This window comes from Poecilia mexicana, unplaced genomic scaffold (genome assembly GCF_051168715.1).
Source record: "Poecilia mexicana isolate PSO_F unplaced genomic scaffold, ASM5116871v1 scaffold_10, whole genome shotgun sequence".
Taxonomy (NCBI): Eukaryota; Metazoa; Chordata; class Actinopteri; order Cyprinodontiformes; family Poeciliidae; genus Poecilia; species Poecilia mexicana.
Genome location: NW_028263379.1, coordinates 3,810,163 through 3,829,712, shown reverse-complemented (window position 1 = coordinate 3,829,712; position 19,550 = coordinate 3,810,163). Strand labels below are relative to the sequence as shown.

The window sequence follows — 19,550 nt, the reverse complement described above, 5'->3', positions numbered from 1 at the left end:
AGGACATTTAATGTAAATAAAGTTTTTCATGTTTCAAATGTTTTTAACTGTTAAAATAAATCCGATTCATGTTTGCCTTCCTTTAGTTCAAATCTTTTACATGATTACATTCATGATCTACAGTTCTAGATGTTTCATATGTTTTAAATCTATTGGTCTGGATCACATGACCAAATATGCAAATTATGTGACGCGTCATCGAGACGCTGCTTCCGGTTTTAAATGTATTTTTGAAGAATCGGATCAGAACTTGGCTGAAGAAATTACTCAGAAGAAAAATGATCAGGAACCGCTGAACCACCGACCCGTTCTACAGAACCTCTGGACCCATCAGAACCTCTGGGTTCTGATGGACCTGATATTATTGAGGAATTTTTATGTGAGAATCTGGGATTATAATTTAACTGGATGTGATTTAAATGTAATCTGTTCTAGAGTTCTGTTCATCAAACTGGACCGACCCGGCTACAGAGAATGAAGATCCAATGAACTGATGGACTCGCAGAAGACTTTCTCTGGGATTCATCAGATGTACTGAACCTTTAGATCCGTGGAGGACCGGAAGCTGTGCTTCCAGAACCATCCTGTCAGATGGAACAGGAAGTTTACCTGAACTGCATCCTCAGACGGACCAATCAGAAACCAGATGAGGCTTACCTGTCAGCAGGTGACCCTGATGATGTCATCCAGACAGGAGATCTCTGAGCTGCACTTGAAAGCACCTCATAGATCCTCTCCTGAACAGATGAGTTACGCTGAACCACAGCGGACAATGAATGATTCACTGATTGATCGATTTATTGGTTAATAGGGTAATGAGAGAACCTGCGACTGCCGCCACTAAGGCCTCCATATGTGGGTTGTGCTTTGCCCCTGCGCCACCGCAGCACCTCGGTTGGATTTTTAAGCCTGAAGAGGTCTTGTGCGAAATTCTGCCCCCCTGTGTCGGGAGCGCGCATTGCAGCCTGAGAGGATCCGTTCATTTTCACGGCGCTTCTGATCGATTTCTCGGTGAAACCAACTCATATAATCATGTCAAGGTTGTAACATTCAGTTTAATCAGCTGCTGTTTAAAAAGAAGCAATAACAAAATCGTAAAATAAATAAATGAACGAGGTTTTCTTACGCTGTTTTGTGTTGTTTTTACTCACCAAACGAATCGGTCTTGTTGCTACTTTTGTCACCCTGACAACAAAGTAAGTCACCAAATACAGTTTTCCAACACATTGTGTGAATTTATAATTTTTCATCGTTAATATAAGAGGACGGAAGCTGCTGATAGCAAGAGACGAAGATTAGACTTCCTGAAAAGATGAGTGTAGGCTCAAATATATGGTTTCCCCTCACAACTTTGGCAAATAGTGAGCAAATGTTTTTAAACTTACATGATTTATTGTTAATGATGAAAGGAATAAACAAAGCTAAAGACTTGGTAGTAAATTAATTTGTTCCCATTTTATGGAGGCGGAACAGATTATTTCAGGTAGCTGAAATATCCATTCTCTCCTTCCCATAACTTTGGGAAATAAAGAGCCACTGTTTCCAAATTCTCAAAGATTGTCATGTGCGATAGCATGTAGTATACTAGAAATTTTCTTAATCCAATAATCTGTCATATTTTACATTAGGACGGGATTTTTCCAGAAAGCCGACACTCTCATCTTTTCAGGAAGTCTTGTTTTTTGGTGCCCTATCAGCCAGTTTCCATTATATCAGGAATGAAAAATGATAAATACACACAACGTGTTGGAAAACTGTGTTTGGTGACTGACTTTTATTTGTCAGGCATAAGAGAGAAAAGTAGGAAAAGGACCCATTCTGTTAGTGTTTAAAATAACACACAAAACAAAGAAGACCTCCACACAAGACTTCGTTTATTTATTTATTTTACAATTTTGTTAGCTGCCGATTAAACTGAAAGTTACAACCTTGACATGATTATATGAGATGTTTTAGGGTCCATCAGATTTGGTCAGATCCGAGCACTTTGTTAAATTTCAGTCATATTTTCACCACTTCATTCACTCGTTTATAAATTAGTTTCAACCTAAACATTTAATTAGCTAAATATTTAATGCCATAAATATTTAGCTCTATACTAAGTACCTTCCTTTATTTAGTTTGAAGCTAACAACTTAGCTTCAAATGTTTGGCTAATATGAAAATTCACTGGCCGACAAGCAGAACTATCAAAATAAAAGCTGGGTTTTAAGAACTTTTTTTTATAAAAGTTTGTGAGACCGAATCCTGAGCTAAACATTTGAATGAATAAGGTGAAATTATGACTCTTTTTTTCCTGACTAAAATAACCCAAATTATTAATTTTTTTTACTGCGTAACTTTGACCCATGGATGTCTGGGTCTCTTTGGTTTGGGAATTTCTGGTGCCAGGTGGGACGGGTTCTACCTGAGCCAGAACCTGATCCACTGTTTTCAAGCGGAGTGAGAGATCTGACTGTCTGACCTATCTGTGCAGCAGGAGGCGGATAAAAGTTGCAGCATCACCTGCTGCATCTCAGACCCGACCCGAACCTGGACCCAGCGTTGGTCAGACAGGAGTTCCTGTCCGGCTCAGCCTGAGGTTCTGCTCTCTGACCCGCTCCAGGACCCGCTGCTGGTCTCTGTGGTTCAGTTCTTCCTCCTCCGGTCCGGTTCTGCTCGGAGCGCCGGAACCAGGCGGCCTGACTGATCGGAGATGCCGGTTCGGATCCCGGACGACTCGGACTTCTCCTCCTTTAAGGATCAGTGTCTGAGTCCGGACGGATGGAGCAGCCGGTACAACAAGGGCGGAGTGACGGTGTGGTGCCGCGAGCAGGACAGCAGCTCGGTCCAGAAGATCAAGGTAACTCACCTGGGAGACCTTCACAATAAAAGCTCCAGGAAACATTTCACTTCAACCTCAGCTGCTGCAGATGAGACTTTCCTGCTGGTTCCGTCCGCTGTGTGTGTGTGTGTGTGTTTGTAATACCTTGTGGGGACGATTTTCCTGACATATTGTGGGGACCAGTTGCTCCTCGTGGGGACCTGAGCCTGGTCCCCACAAGGGGAAACCCTGTTTTTGGGTCAGGGGTCAGAGTTAGGGCTAAGGTATGAATTGAGTTTTGGTTGGTTAGGGTTAGGAAAAGGGTAAAGGTCAGGTTTAGGCTGTAGAAATGAATGGAAGTCAATGGAAAGTCCCCACAAAGATAGCAACACAAACGTGTGTGTGTGTGTGTGTGTGTGTGTGTGTGTGTGTGTGTGTGTGTGTGTGTGTTTGTGTTTGTGTGTAGCTCTGGGTTCCTCAGAAACCCAGAACTATAATGTGAACTTTTCCAGAACCTGCTGACCTGGTACCACCGGACCTTCTGAGGAATGAGGTCATCAGAACCCGAATGACACATGGAAACATCTGAAACGGGAGCTGAAACCGGATCCGGAGGAAAGCCCGGTCCAGTTTCCAGGCGGGTTACGAGGTCCGCAGCAGTTTGACTCTTTGTTATCAAAAAACCAGCAGGGCCCGGTTCTGCTTCTGTACTTTTTAAGCTTCACAGCTAGTCGGACCAATGTTCTGGTCCGACTAGCTTATGGACCACAAGACCCTTTTCATGGTTCTGTTCCAGAAACTGGTGGTTCTGTTTATGAAGAAAACACATCCTGGTTCTGGTTCTGGCAGGATCTGGACCAGTTCCAGTCAGTGTTGTGAGGTTCTGCTGTGCTTCAGCTGAAACCTTACAGCAGCGTACGGAGGACACGCCCAGGAACCTGCTGCTGGTGCATTGTGGGTAATGTAGGCACTGTCTGCATTCAGGAGGTCAAAGGTCAGAGCAGATCTGGATCATTGCAGAAATCTATCGTCTTCTTCTCTGGACCTCCAGCTTCTCCGGTTCATCTCCTCCGGGGGTCGGCCTCCCTGCTCGGCTCTGGACCTGCGTGAGCCTCCAGGTGGTTCTGCTCAGGTGAGGTCATGACCTCACCTGATGGTTCTCCTGCTGAGTGAGGAGATGTTTGACCTCCATGTGAAGCTGGAGCTATCTGAAGGTTGAGGTCACTGTGAAGACCAGCTGACCATCTCTGTCCCCTGAATCTACCTGAGTCGATCCAGGAAGTTCTGATGGACCCCCCTGACTGGCAGTCACGGAAGAACTGTGGAGTTTTGCAGTTCTTCTAGATGAAGAATCGATCAGAAACTCTGCAGAATTTGTGGTTTTATTTGCAACAACAGGAAGCTGTTACTTTGAAATGAGTGGAGGAAGTGTTTGGAAAAACAGCTGGAGAGGCTCCAACCCAGACCTGGATGTTGAGATCATCAGGAAAGAGGAGGAGCTGATAGAAGGAACCATTCAAATCTCCTTCATTGGTTAAAGATTGAATTGTTCAGTAACTCAAATGGTTGGTGTTCAACCAACTCTGGGTCTGGATTGTCCATAGGGTCTGCAGTCTGAAGCAATTTTTCCAGAAGGTTTTATCAGGAGAAGCTGTGGGTTTGAACCAGCCAGGACGCCTGGCCAAAGCGCCCCAAACCCGACCAACACATTCTGAACCCTTCGAAGAGGCCTTAAGCCCTGCGTAGACACCCAGAATCTGTCGAAGATGTGCGTAGATACTCCAATCCCGGTGTAGATGCCCTGAACCCCCATAGAATTTGTCATAGATGCCCTGAACCGGCATCATTGCCTCCTGATGAGTCGCGGCAGCTGGGTGATGAAGCTCAGGACCTCCTGAATGATTGATGCAGTTCCTGAGTTCTGCTGATTGAATTACACGGATCCAATGACAGCCGTCCAGCTGAGCCTGACAGCCCTGAAAGATTACAGCCTGGAAAAGATGACGTCCTGCAGGTAGTGGCCACCTCCCATGGTATCCAGTAACCAGTGAGGAAGAAGAGGCTGAAGGCTGCAGTTTAACTCCTGGACAGAGTTCCTGGAAGGTTGTTCAGAGGTAACAGCCACTAGCAGTCTGATGTAGGTTGGGTGGTACCTGCAGCTCATCATCATCCTGATCTTCATCACACACACCTTAGGAGTCTTTAGATCCTCAGAGATGTCTCAGTCTTCAGATGTGGGTTGTTCTCATCTGATAGCATCACCTCCCAGCTCTCAAGTTTTCACCACATTTACAGTCAAACTTGGATGAAGAGTTGGATCAAGACGTTCCCTGGGAACAGCTTGTTGATGATCTAATGGTTCTCCAGCATGATGGTGAACTGGATCACAAGGTTGAAGTTAGAACCAAGTGGCTCAAAGTTTAGAAAGTTGACATCTGGAGGTTTGAAGCCCATGGAGATCCTGTGGTCGGTTCCTCAGATTGGAGGACTTCCTGTCTAGCTGCTTGTTCTTGCTAATTCCTCTGGGTTTGTTGTTGTAGTTTGTTGAGTTTTCTCTTCCTTCTTCATTAAAGATGAATGACTCCGTCTGCTCAGCTCCACCTGAGCTTCCAGATCACCTGACAGCACCTGATCAGCCGGCCTTCCTCTGAGCAAGGCAGCGATCAAGTGTCTCCTTCAGAGGTCATGTGAGAGTTGAACTTTAGACTTCACTTTCCTAAAGAACAGAACCCAACACAAGAAGTTCAGGTGACCCAGCCTGGAGTCATGGTACTGGGAACGGGTGGAGGAGCCACCTGGTGGATGGGAGGGTGGCCATCCAATGGAAGCTGGTGATGATGGTTCTGCTTCCACAACCTCTGACCTTTAGGTCCAAGTTCTGCTCTGAATGTCCTGGTTCTGGTGAAACCGGTTCTTCTCTGTCTCTGTTCCAGATGAGGATCGTGTGCAAAGACGTGACGGCAGAGACGCTGTACGACGTCCTCCATGACACCAGCTACCGGAAGAAGTGGGACACCAACATGATCGACACCTACGACATCGGCAGACTGACGGTCAACGCAGACGTGGGATATTACTCCTGTCAGTACCGCTGGACCCACTCCAGACTTTATCCCAGAATCTGACTTAAAACCAGACCAGCCTCGACATTCAAATCATAAAAATAGAAGAAAGTCTCGTATTGATTGGCTGTTTATGGGGTTACATTTGTAAAGTTACACTGTTAAAAATTAACAGCAATAATTTGGGTTATTTAGCCCGTCAGAAGAAATGGGGTTCATATAGTCATATATCAGTATGTTATTCATTCATTTATTAGTGTCACAGTTTCAAATGCAATATTTAATTTGCAAAGTAAACATGTAGCTACCTAGCTCAGAGCTAATCACATGTTGGCTCAGAGCTCAAGGAAGTTGTAGAAATGCTCTCAGTGACTCAGAAAGGAAACATCAGGTGCCATTCCAGGCTTTGGAGAGGAACGTCTGACTTGCATTGAGGATATTGTAAAGTTTTGGAGTGAGGATGGTTCTGGAGGCTCTGGACATTCTTTGGTCTCTTTTGGCCATACCTTTTCATAGGCAGATGTAGGATTGGGATGCCACCTACGGAGTGATCACAGTTTTTGTGGAGAGCATCCTCCAGCTATTGAAGGTCAGACTTCTCAGCCTCCCTGAGAGGCTCAGTTTATGGTGCTGTCTTCATCCTGGACAAGGAACATTGAAATAGGTCTTTACTCCTTAAAGGTGCCGAGGTGTTTTGGGAGTTTGGTTGTCCCTCCTTGTGTGTGTTGTGGACCTCCAGAATGCCTACGACCGGTATCCTGCAGCACCCACTGCAGGAGTAGAGGGTACTGGTGGTTTGAGGCTAAAGAAGGAGCAGCATCAACATAATTCTTGTTCCCAATGCAGGTTGGATTCCTCCAACTCTACTTTCATGCTAAACCTATTGGCAAGACAGCAAAGAGAAAAGCTTAGAACGTGGAAAGCCAAAATGTCTCCACTGATGTCTAAATATTAAGTAAAAACATCCAATCGGGTCTGAATGTTGTAGAAGTTTTCCCTCATTGGTGGGCAGAGGAGACGTCTATGAGCAGATTCCTGGTTTTTGCGGTCACTTCCTGTGGAAAGTGATTCAACTTTGGCTGGATGTTGAACATGAACAGTTCAACTTGGATAGGATGACTTCATTTATTCCCCCTCTGGTGTCTGTTTGAAGGGAAATGCCCGACGCCTCTGAAGAACCGAGACTTTGTGACGATGCGGTCTTGGCTTCCACTCGGCAGCGACTACATGATCATCAACTACTCTGTCAAACACCCGGTTAGTGTCTGCTGCTGGTGGAGGTCGAGTTGCAGACAGAGGTTCTGGAAAGTACTGACCCGTCTCCTGTTCCCTGTAGAGTTCAGCAGCATGTTTGCAACTCTTTAGTCACGGCAGACGGATCATGTTTTACAAGAACCACAGGAAGTCGTCACATTGCTTTCCCACGTTAAAATCCTCTTCGTCTCCATAGCAACATCCTCCTAAGAAGGACTATGTCCGAGCCGTGTCCCTGCTGACGGGCTACCTGATCCAATCCAACAGTGCCACCAGCTCCACCCTCTACTACCTGACCCAGGTGGATCCCCGAGGTGAGGCAGGAAGACAGTTTTGTCCTCTGTTCTGTCTTCCCAGAGACCTGACTGTAAGTCCTGTCCCCTCCTATGTCCTGCAGGCTCTTTACCAAAGTGGGTCGTTAACAGAGTCTCTCACTTCGTGGCTCCGAAGGTAAAAGTTGGTCCGGTTCCTCCCGCAGATGGCGTCTCTGTCCCCTGTCCAACCCTGTCCTGCCGTCTCTGTCCCTCCAGGCCATGAGGAAGATCTACAAGGCGTCTCTGAAGTACCCAGAGTGGAAGCGGAAACACGACCCGACCCTGAAGCCGTGGATGTACCCAGAGCAGAACACGCTGCCCTCCATCAGCCCGGCGGACCTGACGCTGCAGCGGGCGGACTCTCTGGAGAACATCGATGAGAGCGGCGTGAGCGAGGAGAAGGCGCAGCACAGCGACGACGAGGAGACCTAGGCCGTCCTCAGGCTCCCGAGGGACTGTCCTCCTCTCACCCACTGGTTGTTGGTTTGCTTGATCTCCTCCTGCTGGAGATGTTTCCCACTGCCAGTCCTCCAGTGTCTGTCCCTGTCCTCTGCCTCCACCCCGAAACCTTCTGTCCACACCGTGACCTCTGAATGACCAAAGGTCGTCCACAGACTGACCCTAGGCTGACCAAGCTGTCCACACACTAAAGGCCCCAACATACTCGAGCGTACTTCTGTCCGCGCCGTTCGTGGAATCTGCACAGTTCGCCTGAGTATGTTGGGGCCTTAACGCACTGACCTGTCTACACCAGGGGTGTCCAAACTTTTTGTCATGTAGGTCAAAAGTATTAAATAGATCAGTGTTTCTCAACCCTGGTCCTCAGCCCCCCTGCTCTGCATGTTTTAGATGAGCCTCTATTCCAGAACAGCTGATTCAAATGATTGCATGACCATCAGGTACTGCAGAGGCCTGTTAATCACCCAGAGATACGATTCAGGTGGCAGAAGGGAAACACCTAAAACATGCAGGACAGGGGGCCTGAGGACCAGGTGGAGAAACACTGAAATGGACCAAGAAAATAAAATAAAAATACAAAATAAAGCAAATACTCATCCAATATTTTTGTAGGTAAGGGAGCTTGTTCACTGTAATCCAAACCATGAAAAGGATTTTGCTGTAAAAGAGAAATATCTAGTTTACAAATAATTTTTATAGCAAATTGATTCTCAGTTATAGGAACAGGATGTGGTCACCAGTGAAAGTCTGTAGAAAAATTAGGCTCTACTAATTATAAAACTTTCTTATAAAAACACAAATATTGTTGTACTTATCTTTTCCATTGCAAGAAAATGATAATTGATTAAAACAAAACATCTTCATCTGCACCAACCTGCTGCACCAGCCGGGCCACAAATGGCCCCGGGCCGCACTTTGGACACCCCTGGTGTACGCCATGGTCCGGCTGTCTGTCCTCTCAGGTTCACCCTCTGATTATCTCAGCTTCTCAACCTTTGACCTCAGTACCCCTAGACTCCAGGTTTTCCAGGAGTTCCTTCCAGGTTTTCTAATGGAGCGCTTAGATCAGATTTTTTTCCAAACTGTAGTTTTTTTCCAGTGATCTTCTAGTTTAAATTCAATTCTAATAAATTATAATCGGTAAATAATCATTTTGTAGATCTTTCCAGACTTTCTGTGAAATTTAAGGATGCTTCATGTGTTGAACAGAAACCAATTCCTCTTTAATGAATTAAACTGAAACATTTTTTTTTACCTTTTAGACCAGATTAAAATGTTATTAATTAGAAAGATGATCAGATCGATGCTCGTGATCAATAAAGGTTCCTGTACCTCCGTCCCTGTGAGTCACTGGTCCACACCTGGAGGTGATGATGTCATCCTGCTGGTTTCTGGGACCTCGGAGTCATGAAGGTTTGCTGTAGGACCTGGTCTGTTTGCAGCCAAACATAGGGGGCGCTGTTTTAACGTTACACATTAACAGCATAATCTGAGTCATTTTAGCCCATTGTAAGAAAGGAGTTCAGTTTTCAGTCATGATTTCACTATTTTATTCATAAGAATGTAAGATCAATGTTTAGCTTATATAAAATTTCTCAAGCACAACCTTTTATTTTGATAGTCCACTCTGCAAGTGTATATTAGCTAAATTTAGCTAACTATTCAGCTTTCTAATATTTAGTTTGAAACTGCGACATTTATAAATGAATGAACAAGGTGAAAATATGACTTGGAAAAATGAACTCAGTTGCTTTTTCTCTTCTAAAAGGCAAAATAATGCAGATTATTGCTGTTAATCTGTGACTGTAGCTCATCAGCAGCCGCTTGTTTCTGCAGGAACTTCAGGATTTGCCTGGCCTGCAGCGCCCTCTGGTGGACAGCTGGAAGAAGAAAACTAGCAGAAGACCAAGATTAAGAAAAAAGCTTTAAAACAGGGGTCCCCAAACTTTTTCCTGCGAGGGCCACATAGCTGTTCCTTTCTCTGGTCGGGGGCCGGTCTTAGTTTTTGAAGAAAGAAACCTTAGAAAATTCTTGTCGGGGGGGGGGGATGGGGCGACGACACATTCGCGCTTTTAGATAGATTTTTACCCAGAATGCAAATGGAAAAAACCGTGAGTGAAACGGTGACTGGGACCATTGAGGGAAAGTTAGTTTCACATCTGCTCAAGAGCCCCCTGGTGGTTGAAGAAAAATCCACATGTAAACCGGAAAATACAATATATGAAAAAAAAAACACTGAATGCTCTCTGGTATGAGGAGGCGGGCCGGATCCGGCATTGTTCAGGGGATCAAATGACGTGGCGGGCCGTAGTTTGGGGACCCCTGCTTTAAAATGTCAACTTTAACCAGTTGAACACCTAAGAACTGATAAACTTTGAAAGGTTTCTGTGTTTCCTGATCATAGTCGTAAATCCGGAGCCGATGAATTCTGGTTCTGGAATACGGACTGAACAAGTTCGTCTCTGAAGGCCTGAGGAGTTCACATGATTCAGAGCTGATAAAATCCGTTTAGGTCCAGAAAGATGAACAACATCTAAAGCTCCATCCTTTTACCAACAGGAAGTGACCTAATGCCCGGCAGGAAATGATCAGAGGCTTAATGTGTTGAATAAAAGAGTTCTAGAACCGAGCCTTGGAGAATCATGCAGCCTCTGTTTGCTCAGATTCATGACTAAAGTCCAACATGACTGTTCGCTTGGTTGCCTGTAGGTAAATGTGTTTCTGTGTTTACTGACTGCAGCAGTCTTAGCTCCGCTCTTCAACATAAACAACACATTTAGAGTAAAAACGTCACATAAAGAAATCTTATAAAAAGAAAAGAATTAACTCTAAATAATGAGGAAAATTTGGTTGTTTAATTTCTCTGAGAACCAACAGATTAAACCCGGGGGATGTTTGTTCAGAGAATCTGGTTCAACATGAGTTGTAGGAATGGCAGGGTGTCCACAGGGTGGCGCTGTGGGGAACCTGCTCTACCTATAGAGCTGTGACAATCCAAGATCAGATGAGGAGCAGCTCTGGCTGCTCTTCCTGCCCTGATGAGGAAAACTCGATGTGATCGTTTCCTCCGTCAGCCGCTGAGGAATGCCGCTTATTGTCTCAGCCGCTTCCTGTTTCCTGTCTGCTGGGCCAAGAGGAAACTCCACCACCACCATCAGCTCCTCACCGCTGAGGACAGGATGCCGCGTCCTGCAGGACTTCCTCTGCACCGGGCAGCTCAGAAACACTCATCTGCATCTGACCAGCTGGGAGGCGCTCCTGATGACCGTCTGCTAGGACCAACTGAGATGGACGGGTTGCTCCAGGTCCAAACCAGGTCAAACTACATCCAAACAGGGTGCTGTGGTGGCGCAGGGGCAAAGCACGACCCACATATTGAGTCCTCATGGCGGTGGTCGCGACATTTGCCGCATGTCTTCCCTTCTCTCATTACCCTGTTCCTGTCAAACTAATTTAAACCTGGTTTAAGACCTGGTCTATGAGCTGAAACGTCGCTCAGATAGAAGCCATAAATAAACTTGACTGATTGGTTGATTGATTACTCTAATAAAGTCTAATAAAGCATAAAACCTGATTTCTGTATTCAGATGTCCAGAAGGACAAAGTCCTTCTTCTGTGAAGAAACATCCTGAACTGTTATTACATGATGACCATGGTTACAAACAGAGGCGCTGAGACCAGCCTTACGGTGAAGCACGGTGGTGGCAGCATCATGCTGTGGGCCTGTTTTGTTGCAGGAGGAACTGGTGGACTTCATAAATAGATGGCATCATGAAAAAAGAACATTATGAGGAAATACTGAAGCAACATCTAAAGACATTAGCAGGAAGTAAAAGCTTCCAGACGGTACAAATAAAAAGGTGAGTCAGAGCGACAAACCTGACCCGGTTCTACCGGACCCGTCAGAACTCCTGACCTGGTTCTGTCAGGAGGAATGGAACAGAACTCCAGAAAACTGTAGTGAGAAGCTTGCTGAAGGAAACCCAGAGTCAGGCGACGCTGCCAAACGCTGAGGAGAAGTATGTAAACTTTTGATTTTGAAGACCTGAATAAATAAATCTGACAGATTCTTTCCTGCATTATTTCACTGGGTGTATGTAAACTTCTGGTTTCAACTGTATATTTATAGCTAATTAATATTCACATAATTAGCTGATCAAAACTGTTTCTGTTCATTTTTCTGAGATTTCAGTCTGATATGAACTGATATGAACAAATGAAAATCATATTCTCATTTTAACATTAAACAATAATTTAAGGCCAAATTTAAATATATTTCCATTTACTTTGTATTTCCTATGTCCTATGACCCGGTGAAGCTATAAGCTCCCTGCTCAACTAAATCTGATAACTGGTCAGTCTTACATCTGATTTATCTCAACCGGAAGCGGTGTGCAGATTCGCGCCTCTTATTGTGAAAGACACCGGAAGCTGCAGCAGTTTAATATTGCCGGCAGCTGTTTTCCTCCGGTCAGAGCGGAGCTTCTCCTGCCAGAGCTCCCAGTCCGACCCAGCCCGACTCGGGGTTGTACTGGCGGATTTACCGGAACCGACACCAGCAGCGAACCTCAGAGCCGAACCGGACCAGAACCAGGAACCGGACTGGACCGGATTACAGAGCAGACCGGATCAGAGGTGAGAAAGTTAGAACCAGTTTACTGACACTGGGAAGCGGACCGAACCTGTTCTGAACACATGGGGGCAGAACCAAAGCAGGTTCCAGGTTCAGTCAGAACCAGAACCAGAGCAGGTAAAACCCAGACCCTGACAGGTCCAGTTCTGGAAGTCTGGAGCTTGTTGGGCTGAACGGTCTGCTGAAAACACCTGGACAGGTGAGGGCGTGGTCTTGGGTTCTGACTGCAGGTCCGGTTCTGGTTTCTGAGCCCAGATCAGTCAGAACTCCTTCAAGGTGTTCTGAAGGAGTTCAGTTCTTCCTCTTCTCTGGAGGAAGAGGAAGATGATGAAGAGGTGCCTGCGATCCTTCCTGCAGCAGTCTGTGTCACAGCGAATCTGGAGGAGCCTCTGACTGAAGACACGCTGATGGAGACGACGGTCAGAGGCTTTATGAAGTTTTTTGATTTTATGAAGAATCCTTCTATGCATCGTCACCTCCAGAGGTTCCACAGTCAGAACCAAACAGAACCAAACAGAACCAAACAGAACCAAACAGAACCAGCCTTCTTTATCGGGTTGTTGAGGCTCTTCAGGTTCTGGTTCTGGTTCTGCTCCCAGCAGACTGATGGAGCATCTGCAGCATCTCCTCTTGTCTAGTTCTGTGGGTTTACTCCAGAATCTGTTGAGGTTCTGATGAGCTCTGTCTCTCCTGAACAGAACCTTCCAGGTCCTCCATTTGGGTCAGTCTGTGGTTCTGATCCAGGATCTGGGATCTATTTGTTGGGTCGGTTCTGGAAGCTTCAGGTCCAACTTTACTGACTGAAAAGACTGGGGCAGAATCAGAACCTGGAGAACCAGAACCTGAACCTGAAGCAGAATCAGAACCTCCAGACTGCTTCTGATCGGCCAATCAGATCAGCAGAACCGCCGATCACATGACCCAACTGGAGGCTGATGGAGGAACCGGACCCAGCAGCTCCAGAACCAGAGGAACCAATCTGCAGCCCCAGTCCTCCCAGTGTGTGTCTCCAGTCGTCAGAAACAATCGGCGCTCTGTTCTCGGTGGAACAGCGTCTCCGTTGTTCTGTCTGTCCTCGGAGCCTCACTGGAGCTCCAGCTGAAGCCACAACCAGTTCACTACTCCCAGTACTCCCAGTACTCCCAGTACTCCCAGTTTATACCCAGAGCCCACACCTGGACATCTCTAAGAGGGCGGTCAGAGAAACGCCTGGAGGTGAGGAGGTTCTGAACCGGTTCTGTAGACCGGCTTGTAGATCCAGAAGGTTCTGTTGTTCCGGTTCAGAGGCATTAGAACCGGACCAGCTGGTTCGGATCAGGACTGGACTTTTTCCTGGGAACTCAGACGGTGATAACGCTGCGGTTCTGATCTAATCGGGGTTGCCTGTGAGGAGGACGTCCTGACCCGGCCCGGATGCTGCTGCTGCAGATTTACGGATCCCAGAAAAGCAGCGGGGGCTGGAATGACAGGAATGCTGCTCCTGAAGTGGGCCGGGTCGGGCCAGGCCGGGTTCGTCTCTCAGAACCGACTGGACCCTTTGTGGAGAAGTATTCACACCCTGACCCAACAACTAGTCACCGCCCATCCCAGAGGATGAACTTTGACCCTCTTATAGAAGGTTTTCCAGCCCGTTGAAGGTCAGGCTGCAGCATCTTAACGGGATCTCAGTCTGAACTTTGACTAGGCCACTGAACTACCTTCATGTGTAGAGCTGCTGGTGTTTTGGATCTGCTACACGGTTCCATCGGTTCCGGAAAGTCGTCCTGGTTCTGGTTCTACAGCCAACCAAGGAGGAAAACACTAATCAGTGTCAGTCCACGCAGGCTGCAGGCTGTTATGGGGTCAAAGGTCATTGTTTCGGTACCTTAAGCCCAGATCACGCTGCACGATTTTTTTTTGCCCTGATTTTCCCCTTAAGACGATCTCAGAATGTTCGACGTTGAGAAACAGCAGGCGCAAATCGTGACACCGCACCTACCGTGGCACTTCCGGTGGCAGGTGTCACGGCAGCCGCTGTTTTCGGGGCTAGCGGTCAGTGTTGCCACTGACTTCGGCGCCTTCCAAGGATGGCCGCTACCTCATACCGGCACCTCCCACGCCTCACGGACCGCTCTCGTCTATCGTCGCTGACGAGATTTAGGGCGGCCATCTTAGAGCGGTCGACCGCTCCACTCAGCGTTATACGTTGGACAGGCACAATGACGAATTTGCGCAGTTAATCTTTCATAACACGCTTTGTTACTGGAAACCTAGACCAGGCAGCCACTATAACTTTCAGTGTTTTATTTAAGATAATGCAATTTAAAAAAAAAAAAAAACATGTTATCATAATTTTCCAAAAATGCCTCTTAACCAGTTTTAAAGAGTTATTACTTGTTATTATTTAATAAATTAAATCTGCAATTTTTCATTATTTGTCAAGTTTATTACAGATTTGTGTGGCATACATGAAGGTTGCTTCTCTGTGTTTGTTTCTGGTTCTGTTCATTGTCTTCAAAGTTTTCTTATTTAAAGATGAGAAAATGACTAAAATCTGAGCTACAAAATGCATTTCAACAGCATTTTCTAGGCAGCAGGAGGACTTTCACTTTCAAGTTAAACCACCTTCAAATTTTTTACACCAATATTGAATATTGATAAGTCAAAACACAAAGTATTTACACCTCAAAAACTTTGACAATGTGTGAATCTTAAGCAGCATTAAGAACAAGATTGTTACATATTTTTGGACACAAAAATTACTTTGGGTTATACTTAAGATGCAAATTATATTTTCAAAGCAAATTGTGCTGCTTACATATTATTTTATTTGGCAGATATGTTTCAACATTTTTTAAAGTTTATGTCACAAAGTATATGCATAGTAATTGATTTGTCAATATTTATTAGCCATTGCATGTAAATACTTTAAACAGCAATAACATATAATTAAGTTTTCAGTAGCCAAGAACTAAAATATTTGTGTATTATAAAATCCCTCTGAAATCATTTGAAGTCTTCTGTAAAATTCATGTTTAGTCAACGTGTGAATTTACTACATCAGGATCAACTTATTATTCATCCATGAGAAATTATAATCATTATGCTTAAAAATTATTTTTCAAACTTTATTAATTTCTACAATATACGTTTTACACAACTACTACATATTTCCATCTTGGCCAAAGCCCTATCTGGCAACCCAACGGGGTTCAACAAGCTCCACTGTATTAGTGACACTTAGTGCGTTCACACTGCAGCCTGAAGTGACTCAATTCCGATTTTTTTGGCCAGGGCGTTCACACTGCCAGTAAATGCGACCTGTATGCGTTCTGCAGTGTAAACGGGCAAAAGACCTGAAAGTGTCCCGCATGCGCAGTAGAGGGCGCCATAGCGTCAGCGTTCTCAGTGTTCTGCCAACCGCCATAAAAAGAAGAAGTGCTCAGTGTTTGTGGAAGTAAACATGGAGGCTAACGGTGGAGCTTAGCTTACATATTTGAAGTTGTTGTCCAACCGGAGCAGCATATTAACAACTTAATCCTCATATAATCCATCATGGTTAAAGTTTTTCTTCCCACTTGCGCTTATCAGGACGCAGAATAGTGAGATTTCTTGAGAATCAGTGATGATCAGTTCGGATGAATGCGACCTGGACGTTAGGTCGCATTTGAATCGGATACGTATCGGATATGGGTCACATTCGAAAAAGAATCTGACTTGTGCTGTTCACACTGCCATGAAAAGATCGGATACAGGTCGCATTACGTCAAAAAAGTTGGAATTGGGTCACTTCAGGCTGCAGTGTGAACGCAGCCTTAGTGGTAGATTTAATTACTTTGGCCATCTTCCTTCAATTAAATTAAGTCAAAAATATTCAAGGTGTTAAACGGATAATTAACCAATACAATTACCATTGAAATAAAAAAAATTATAAACAGGCAATATAAGTAACACATTTTCCAAAAACTGTCACTGCCATCCCCCAGAACATCGGCACCAGTTGTGACAGCTCTGAAACATCCTGGACACCAAACGGCAGCTCTAGCGGAAGCCAGACTCAGCTGTTACAAAGGTGCTGAAACCAATGGCATCCCTGATACCTGCTGTGTATTTGATTAATTCAAAGACGGAAGGAGTCGGCTGGATTATTCAGATGAACTTTAGTGAATAAATAGGATGAACGAATCGTACATGATATACAAAAAGTGTAGGAATTCAGCTAAAATAGGTCTTTCTGCGAAAAAAAACCCTGAGAAATTCTTTCTTCTTCGTCTGTCTTCAAGTTCTTCTACTAGTTATAAAGCATCATGGGACATGTAGTCCATTTGCCGAAGCCAGTGGCAACCATGGTGGCAATGTCTATGGTGGCAACACTGGCAGGTAGCCCCGGAGACAGTGGCACTTGTGGCGCCTAATGACACGTGCCACCGGAAGTGCCATTAGTAGGTGCGGTGTCACGATGTCGACGTTCTGAGATCGTCTCCTGCGATAACCGATAATCCTGCATGTGTGACGTTACGGCTCCGATCCAACATCCGTCATGTTCAACAGGTTGGGTTGTCTTGGCCAGTTCATCGCAGCCTGTGGGGTTTTTCCCGAGTGGGAGTGAGAACGCAGCCTGTTGAATGTGACAGGTAGCCAATCAGAAAGCGTGGTGACGTAAGCACGGAGGGGAAACCCAAACATGGCGCATCCGAGAGTCCGGTGGACATCGGAGATGATGAGTGGAAACAGCATGAATGTTTACTCAGCATTTCGTACAAGGAATATCACCAGAAATGACGAGGAGGAACTGGAGGGAATCTGGTACCGCAGGTGATGAACCCGCCAACTTTTCATCATTAACGTGACATAAAGGTCTTAAAGAAAAGGCTGTTCATTCAGTCAGGGCTTTACGCTGAGACTAACCACATGCACTGCAGGTAGGTTGTGACCAGTAAAACATTGATTAAAACTCATTTTAAAATATTGGTTTTAAAATTAGTTAACTGGACTTGTAACCATTATTTTGTGCTCATTGTTCTCATTGTAACTGTAAACATTAAAATGGCAAATACTAATTAAGTGATGAAGAAACGACAAAACAGAAAACAATCTAAACACATAAATGGTGACGCTGGAAAAACGAACTCGCCTCCATATCACAGTGCAGCAAACAGCCGCTGCTCCCCACCTCCTTCATCCAACGCCTTTTCTTTTTGTTGCATCTTTTATTGCCTAAAATAAACTCAAACTGTCGCCATTGCTTCTACGTCGTAAACCGTGTTTGTTTACTCGAAATTCACGTGTGTTACAGGGGGTTTTACGGGATTTTCTGTCTGAAATCTGAATGTCGGCGAAAGAAATCGGTTCGTGTGGTGTGTTGGTCTTGCCGTGTGGATGGACACACGGCCCGGTCGAACCCGGTACTCCGACGGTTTTTTGTCTGCCAGTGTCTCGGGTTTTGAAAATCAGCCCACTGGGCTTCAGTCTGTGTTGTACCAGTGTTATTTTGGCAGCTGTTTACTTTCCACCCTCAGCAGCATGTGGTGTCATCAGCTCTGTTGTTGCTAGGATACAGACACAACACTCCAATGCATTTGTGGCAATATCTGGTGATTTTAATCATGCCTCAGTCTCTTCAGCGCTGCCAACGTTTCACCAGTTTTTCAGCTGCTCCACCAGAGAAAACAAAACTTTGGATTTGTTTTATGCTAATGTCAAGGATGTTAACGTCTCCAAACCAAAACCTCCTCTGGGGAGATGGGAGCATGACAGGTTCTTCTCTGCTCTGAATACGAGTCTCTGGTGGTGAAGAGACAAGCTGTTGGGAAGATGGCTGTTAGGAAATGGTGACAGGGAGCAGAAGAGGCCCTCCAGGCTGGTTTGAAGCAACTGATCGGATCGCTCTCTGCCAGCCTCATGGAGACGACATCAGAGCTGTGATTTGAGTGACTAACAATATAAACTGTGTGGAGGATCAGATTGACCTTTGGCCCTTTGTCTGTATTTGGAGTTTCAGTCCATCAGTCTGAATTTCGGATCTCGGTTCTGATCCGATCCTTCCCGTCTTCCAGCTACGTTTGGATCTGGAAGTTGGATGGGAGTGGCGTATCCTCCTGCTGTGTTTCCTTGTTCTTTATCTGCAGCTCTCACCAACTTCCTGCCTCACTTCTTGAGTATTCTCACCGACATAGTACTCCAGCTGCTCTTGGGTTTGACCCACAGTCTGGACTGGGTCAGAACCTGGTGGTAAAAGTTGTGTGTTTGGGCCTGAAGCGGTGCTGACTCAGCCCGTCCTGTGAGCGTCTGACTAACGAGGAGAGAAGCTGCTGCAGACTTCCTCTGCTCCTCTTTTAGACCACAACTTCCTGTCCGCTGCCATGGTTCTGCTCCAGTTCTGCCAGGCCAGACGGGTCAGATGTGGGGCTCTGAGACTGGGTTCTAGCTGGGCTCGAACCCAGCTAGAATACCGCTACTATTAGCTGGATGATCCGGATGCTGAAACCACTTCCTGTGCACCTGTGCTGGTGAGTTCCTGAGAAGCCAGCAAAGGTCCGGATTCTGGCTGACCTGAATCTGTGGTCTGGCCCGGTTCTGGCTGGTCTGGGATCGGAGCAGCTGCTGCGGTCTGGATGAGGGAAAGGTTGAGAGGAGGAAATGGCAGTGACTCACTTCCTGCTGGGCTTTGTCTTCTCGCTGGACGCTGCCAACCTCGCTCTGCGGATATTTTTGTTCTCATTGTTCTCAGGATCTCTTTTCTGCTGCTGCTCTCGGGTCCTCTGACCCAGAAGGTTCTGATGCAGGAGAAGGTCGGACCAGGAGCAGATTCTACAGTTTTGCCTTTATGGACTTGGACCTGCAGCAAGACCTGGTTCTGACTAAAACTGTCTATGTAGCTGTTGCATGTTTTTATTTACATCTGGATATTTTGTGAATGCGCACAAAGCCGAGGGCGAAGAAACGATTCTTTTACATCCGCAGTCCGGTTGACTAAGAGAAACCTGGAGATGTTGGTATGATTAATTCAGTGCAGTGCGTCACAGCAAAGGGAAAAATAAACCACT

At 45.7% G+C, this 19,550-nt stretch overlaps 2 protein-coding genes across 4 annotated transcripts in view; both read left to right on the top strand.

Annotated features, from left to right (window-relative positions):
- The first annotated feature begins 229 nt into the window (after positions 1-229).
- stard15 (StAR-related lipid transfer (START) domain containing 15) lies at positions 230-9,228 on the top strand. 2 transcript variants are annotated; one of them, XM_014995653.2, is made up of 6 exons: positions 230-2,842; positions 5,737-5,884; positions 7,019-7,122; positions 7,316-7,433; positions 7,517-7,569; positions 7,650-9,228. In XM_014995653.2, the coding sequence occupies exons 1-6, from the start codon at positions 2,696-2,698 to the stop codon at positions 7,863-7,865; spliced, it is 786 nt and encodes a 261-aa protein (XP_014851139.2). In that variant the 5' UTR covers positions 230-2,695; the 3' UTR covers positions 7,866-9,228. The 2 variants fall into 2 exon arrangements, with proteins under 2 accessions (XP_014851139.2, XP_087865455.1); XM_088009329.1 differs by lacking the exon at positions 230-2,842 and adding an exon at positions 2,989-3,452.
- Positions 9,229-12,343: 3,115 nt separating this feature from the next.
- arap3 (ArfGAP with RhoGAP domain, ankyrin repeat and PH domain 3) overlaps positions 12,344-19,550 on the top strand; it is a 30,568-nt gene continuing 23,361 nt past the window's right edge. Inside the window, exon 1 of one of the 2 annotated variants that reach the window (XM_088009328.1) lies at positions 12,344-12,527. The gene's annotated coding sequence lies outside the window, so the exon portion shown is untranslated. The remainder of the gene's footprint in view (positions 12,528-19,550) is intronic. The other variant, XM_088009326.1, reaches the window with a different exon arrangement.

Coding starts and splice junctions, on each gene's coding strand:
- stard15 (XM_014995653.2), top strand. CDS start 2,696: ATGCCGGTTCGGATCCCGGACGACTCGGACTTCTCCTCCTTTAAGGAT. Junction 2,843..5,736: donor GCTCGGTCCAGAAGATCAAG/GTAACTCACCTG, acceptor TCTCTGTTCCAG/ATGAGGATCGTGTGCAAAGA. Junction 5,885..7,018: donor AGACGTGGGATATTACTCCT/GTCAGTACCGCT, acceptor GTCTGTTTGAAG/GGAAATGCCCGACGCCTCTG.